The sequence below is a fragment of the Rhinopithecus bieti genome, unplaced genomic scaffold (genome assembly GCF_001698545.2).
Source record: "Rhinopithecus bieti isolate Rb0 unplaced genomic scaffold, ASM169854v2 scaffold_19037, whole genome shotgun sequence".
Classification (NCBI taxonomy): Eukaryota; Metazoa; Chordata; class Mammalia; order Primates; family Cercopithecidae; genus Rhinopithecus; species Rhinopithecus bieti.
In genome coordinates this window covers 136,892-143,826 of record NW_016809436.1, presented here as the reverse complement: position 1 = coordinate 143,826, position 6,935 = coordinate 136,892, and the positions used below count along the sequence as shown (strand labels likewise).

At 32.3% G+C, this 6,935-nt stretch overlaps 1 protein-coding gene across 1 annotated transcript in view; it reads right to left on the bottom strand.

Annotated features, from left to right (window-relative positions):
• Positions 1 to 6,935, bottom strand: part of PLSCR5 (phospholipid scramblase family member 5) — a 38,792-nt gene that overhangs the window by 27,103 nt on the left and 4,754 nt on the right. The window contains exons 2-3 of the mRNA XM_017889303.1: positions 6,264 to 6,406; positions 942 to 984 (exon numbers count right to left, since the gene is read on the bottom strand). Of these exons, the coding sequence (XP_017744792.1) occupies positions 942 to 984; positions 6,264 to 6,406 (186 nt within the window). The remainder of the gene's footprint in view (positions 1 to 941; positions 985 to 6,263; positions 6,407 to 6,935) is intronic.

Genomic DNA, 6,935 nt, shown 5'->3' with positions numbered 1-6,935 from the left:
AAAAAAAAAAAACAATTTTTTATAAAAACATTTTTTTCCTTAGTATTGATAACTTTAAATAAAGGGGAGATGTCATTAAAAGAATACAACGTCTGATCACTTATTAAGTATATGGTATCTTCTTCACACAAATTTATTTCTGTGCTCTAAATCTGTAGGACTTAGCCATGGAAATAAAAGTAAATAGTGAGAATAAAGCTATATAATTAATTAATATTTATTCCAGATATATGACCTACTTGAGAACATATAGTGTAGCTTTTCACTAAAGGACAAATGCTTTAAAGAATAATTTATAACTCAAAAATAATTATATTATTGTTATAGAACTATTGGCACCATATGGTGATAATAGTGATTTTGTCTAAAATATTTGCTGGTAATATATCTAAAGTTGTATGCTATCCAGCTATTTCAATTTTCACATATATTTAGGAATAATGTAGAGCACTAAAACCAGAAAATACTCAAGTAATTTGAATCCAGTTAGTCATGCTTGTAAATTTGCAGATTCTTAAATAATTTTCCTATTTGGTAAATCACTGAAAAAATGATAAAACAGTAACATTTTATTTTGATAACTTTTTGTTATTTAGTCAAAACCTCGACTTCCATTTTTGAAATTATTAAGAAATTTAAATGATTAGCATCCATGGAAACAATTAAATATGTTTTACTATTTTAAAGTAGCTGTAATGTCAGAATTTGAATGGCAATATCACCAAAGATTCAGAGTTTTATGCTTCTATTTTATCTAAATAAAACTAATAATTTTACTTTTAGCTTTTTATTAAAAAAAGACCTAGTACTCTTTTTTGATCTAATTCTATTTTACACATTTAACTTTCTTGTTTATAACATATTTAGATGTAAAGAAACTTGTGAAAACTAAAATATTTTCAATAGTTTTAATAAATGCATAATATATATAATGCACTTACTTCCAAGCAGCTCCACCTGCTGGTGTATAATTATCAGGTCTAACTGTAAAGGATGACATAAAGGAAATAAAGTATTACATCACATCGTAAACCTTTGGAGATACTACTATTACCCTATTTACTACGTTGCATAAAATTAGGTGATTTTCATGCTTTCTATTAGGAAAACAGTTGAAAATATCTCACATTTTATAATGCAAAAGAATGTAACTTTTATTTTTATTGTTTAAGTAAAAATTTAGAAGAACCCTGAAAATTCCAAGGCAGCATTGAGCAAGAATAAGAATAGGAACGGAGCTGGGCGCAGTTCCTATATTTACTCCAGAAGTAAATCCAGTACTTCTGGAGGTCAAGGTAGGCAGATTGCTTGAGCCCAGGAGTTCGAGACCATCCTGGGCAAAATGGCAAACCTCTGTCTTTACAAAAAATACAAAAATTAGCTGACTGTGGTGGTGTGCGCCTCTAGTCCCAGCTACACTGGAGAGGCGGAGATGGGAGCATCGTTTGATCCTGGGGGTTGCGGTTGCGGTGAACCAAGAGCCCAGTACACTCCAGCCTGGTCCCCAGAGGGAAACTCTGTCTCAATTAAAAAAAAAAAAAAAAAAAAAAAAAGGAGGCTGAGACAGAACTACACGTTAACTCTGCGATAATGAGAAAATTAGAGTTGATCTTGAAAACAAGAGTTTGTGAAGATTTTTAAACAATCTCTGAATTATAATGTTTAAGATGTTTTATAATTCATTTTTTTTTTAAATACAGGAAACAACACAATAATGATTTGAATGCCTGGCCTCTCCTCTTAACCTCTGCCTACCTCTACTATCACTCTGTCAAACTGCAACTCATTTCTTTCAGTGATGGAATATACTTGTTAAACCTGAAAGGTTATTGTATATATTTTTCTCTCACTCACACTCTCCTATGGACTAAAAATAAAAATGAGTTCCTGCGGATGCCAACAAAATACCAATCTAAGTCAAATAAATGTTATGGCACTAAATACATTACAAAATTTGACTTATGTAATTAAAAATAAAGTTAATTTACAGAGATAAAGTATCCACAGATAATTGAGAAATCACTATTAAATTAAAAAGTCTGCAATGCAAATTGTTTCTTAAAGGAAATATGAAAGTTCTGTTCTTATAAAGAAATTTATTTGTGCTTATTTTATTTTTATTTTTATTTTTTGAACAGAGTTCAGCTTTGTGGCCCAGGCTAGAGTGCAGTGGCACGATCTTGGCTCACTGCAACCTCCGCCTCCTGGGTTCAAGCAATTCTCATGCCTCAGCCACCTGAACAGTTGGGATTGCAAGTGCTCGCCACCATGCTTGGGTAATTTTCGTATTTTTAGTAGAGACACAGGGTTTCGCCGTGTTGGCCAGGCTGGTCTCAAACTCCTGACCTCAAGTGATCCACCCACCTCAGCCTCTCAAAGTGCTGGCATTACAGGTATGAGTCACTGTGTCTGGCCTATTTGTGTTTATTTTCAATGTGATATTCAGTACTTGAAGATCCAGTAATGCAAAAGCATGAACATTTAATATGCTGCTGATCATTGTATTTTCTAATGCTTCATTTTTCATTCCACCTTAAAATTTTCTTGCCCATATTCTCCCTTCGCATTAATAAACTCACCAGTAACTTTTAAACTAACCAGTCATTGCTAAAATTTGGTATTGATTGGACATTACAATCTCAGAACATTTGAAGCTACGTGATTTCCCTCATTCTCTTTGTATGTCCTAAGGTGAAGGTAAAACTAATATCATTTTCTCTATTTAAATCTTATTATTGATAAAATAATATGTGTGGCCACATTTTAAGATTCACAAAAAATATTTTCCAAAATAATTTATGATCGAAGATATTCTAAAACCTAAATTAACAATAATGACAAAGCTTTTTATCAGAAAAAAATACTTGACCAAGTCTTTAGTAATGTACTGCATTAGTTCTGTTATCTTCTGAGGAAAATGGAGTGGTAAGCCTCAACAAGGATGTACATTATTATTTAGCAGTTGATCTATGCACAAGTAACTTAGAAATGGAGATCTGTGTGGTCAAGAATAAAGTGGGAGTTTAGGTAATTTGAATACTGATGTCGTGAATCAAGTTTTAGTGTTGAAATTGGAAACTATTAATTGAAATCCACCTGACAATGAAAAAGAAGTAGTACCTCTCTAATATCCAACAATAGTAGCTTTTTAAATTGAATAACTACCATAAGGTAGTCACTGTGCTAGATGTTTAGACAGTGTCTGATTTAATCCCCACAAAAACTCGGAGAGATAAATATTAATTTTAAATGTGAGGAAACAAGCCCACAGAGATTAAATAATTTGCCCACGATCACAGAACTTGTAAATGGCCATCAATTCTGCCATGCATTCTATTCTGTTTCTATACTGACATCACTACGCTAAATTTAAGGGAAATAAATCTTAAGTGACAATATGAAACTTGAATACCTTTCATATTTTCTTTACTTTTAGACCCTCCCCACCCTCTGTAATAACATTTGATTTGCTTTCTCTGTGAAAAAATCTCCTGGCTTTGAGGGAGTTGTTTTTGGTTGTTCTTGTAGTTTTCTTTAAATAGCACATAGCCACTTATAAACCATGGCCCAAAGGTGCATTTTCATTCTTTTCTATTGATTGATAGACTAGGAATTTTGAAAACTTTAAACAGATTGAATTATACATTTAGGTGTCATGGCAAGTAAAACTTAACTCCTTCAGTATCAAAGCTGTAGAAATGAAAATACAATGAGAGGGTTAGATGTATGGCTTAATAATTAATTTTCTTAAAAAATCAAGTTGACAGGTATCAATGATTCCATTTGATATACGTATTTCAAAATAAATTGGATATTTATATGTTTTGTAGACTACCTCATTACTCTTACATATAGGTGACTAAATTGTAATAATTATTCTTTGGCACTTTGACACTATACAATAAAATATTATTGACTGTATGAACATGTAAATCTAATCTGTAATGAATCTATCAATTTTATTCTTAGATTTAATATACATTATATAGCTAAACACTCATATATGTATATTTTAAAATTGTTTATGGAAACAAGATTCTCAATAGTAATTGGATGGACTTGATTAAAAGAGAATAATGTTTAATATTTTATTTAAATTTTTTAATTTAGAAAGATATTTATTGTATATTTCCTGTTTATTCATTGATTAATGTACTATTTCCAAACCTTCATTATTTTATTTGATTTTTGTGACTTTTAGAGAAAACGTATCATCTAAAATTCATTCTGTATTGTGCCTCTTCCAGACTCATGGCATAACACTTTTGAAATGCTCATTCATGGTTTTATATGTGCACAGCTTTAAAGTAAATAAAATAAGTGTTCTTTTAGTGTAAAGTGAGGAAATTATCTTTCTCTTTAGAAGTAGAATGTTCAACAATTGGTGGCATATTTTTCTTTTCTTGGAACGATTAACAAAGGTATATTTTTGGAAAATTTATTCCATTTTAGAACCAAAGCCAATGGGTTCATATCTCTACTTATTGAATGTAACAAAAATGTATTCATGTCAAGCATCTGGCTCCGGGTGTGTCATCATTCATGAATGGAAGAAGAATATGTGATGACCATATGTGATCATCAAACCTCAGCCCTCTGGCACTGGTATATCACTTTTATACTTGGCAAAACCTTGTCTGACAACATTCCCAAACAGCTTGCAGCAGTTAATCAACTCTAGTCAGCTATTACAGCTGATCCTTTCTGCAGATGGAAGATGGTAGGTTCACGTTTCCAGCTCTTTTACATATCTCCCTGAGCTCTCCAGTCTCTAAAGTACATTTGTCTGCCAGTGGGTTTCTGGAGAAGGCATCCGCAATTATAAACATTTTACCAGGAACATATGCTGCATTCAGCTTACACCCTATCAGGCATAACAGAAATCTCTTGTACCTTAAGGGAATTAACACAGATATTTGATTTTGATAAAGGAGATAGACTTTATAGTTTGAAAGAATGCCAAACAAGCTGAAAATTGCAGCAGATGTGCTGACATCTCAATATTAGTGTAATTGTACTTCTAATCTTTTTTAGGATAAAATACAAAAGCAACAATAATATACATACACGAATAGCAATAGCTATTTATATGCCATAAAATTCAGATTGTGATATTTTGATTGATTTATTATAAGGTTTGAATCCTGCCTACTCTACAATGACTGGAACAGTGACTATATCCAATAGCAATATGCTCTTTTAAGCAAATTGGCCTGGAGATGCAGTGGTATCAGCAGACAATGCTCACTTTATAACTGCTTTCTCTTGGATTTGTGTCCTCCTTTTGAGATTCAGTGGAAGACATTGAGCTCTCAGCTCATTGCTGAAGTCTCTTTCAAGTACTTTGATCCTTAAGAACCTCTCTCTCCTCTATCCACCTGAACAAATTACAATAGTGTGCTTATCAATCATTTGTATATAGGCATGCACTTTGCATTAACTTTTTTTTTTTTTTTTTTTTTTTGTCTTGCCATTTAGGTTGCAGAACTTTTGGGTGACAGGGGCTAGGTTTCATGCTTTATATATGTCTCGAGTATAGCAAGCACTCGACAAATATTATTTATTTAAATAGCTGTAGGTGACTAGATACATTAGAAAATTTCTTTTCTTTTCTTTTTTTTTTTGTTTGTTTTTTTTCCAAGTCAGAGTCTCACTCTATCACCCAATCTGGAGTGCAATGGTGTGATCACAGCTCACTGCAGCCTTGACCTTCCTGGGCTCAGGTGATCCTCCCACCTCAGCATCCTGAGTAGCTGGGACCACATGCAAATGTCACCATGCCCTGCTAATTTTTGTAGAGATGGGGTTTTATCATGTTGCCCAGCCTGGTCTGGAACTCCTGGCTTATCCACGTGCCTTGGGCTCCCAAAATGCTGGGATTACAGGCATGAACCACCATGCCTGGCATATTAGACAATTTCTTGAGGAAAAATTTGCTGACACCTTGATCAATGAACAAGTGGATAAACATGCTAAACAGCTCCATCAAAAATATTTAGTCTCATCATTCTGTCAAATAAATAAGGAAGATAAAAGTAGTAATAAGACACACTTTTAAAAATAGTATAAATAAAATTAATATTTTACAATTTTATGATTTATAATGCTTTTTTCACTTCAGTAAATTATTGGTTAAAGTCTTTCAACCTTGATTGAAAAGTCAGAAAGAAAGTTTGTATTAATTTTAAGGGTAGAACATATCTGTAGGAATAGAAAGATAAAAACACCTGGCTTAAATATTCTAGACCAGGAGGGAGACTGACTGTTGGCAGGAAACTGCTTGGCAAAGGGAGACTCAGCTGCCATGCTTGGTTCCCTGGATTGGAAGATGAGGCAGGAAGGCTTTGGTCTGGGTCTGGAGCTCCAGGAAGAAAACTAGGCAGACCTCTTCTTTGGTTCTGGGCATCTGCAAGAGAATGGAAATCCCAATCCATATTTAAATTTAGGCCATTTTATTTAGTCCGTCTTAAAATATTTGTTACTTCTTGATTGATAGGATAGTTTATCTCCTGCCTCTCAATTTTAATGCCCTTTTCCTTATTTTCACTACTCACTACCATTACCACTTGTCCCCTAAGTTAGAAAAAATGAAATGCAGAAGACTTCTGGTAGTAGTTGTGAGAAAAAGTTGAATTTAGCCAAAATAAATGACTTTAGAAAAAATATGCATATGTGTATATGTGTGTGTATATATATAATTACTTGCATATATATATACATTTACTGCATATATATTTATATGCATATGTAAATTATATATTACATAAATATACAAAGCAAAATGTGGAGAGTAATTATTGGTTACTTTATACATATAAAATTATATATTATATAAACATATATAAGTCTATACATATAAATTGATGTTACTTGAATATATATGCAGTAATATATGTCTATATATTTATATATACTTATTTTTATATATTTATATT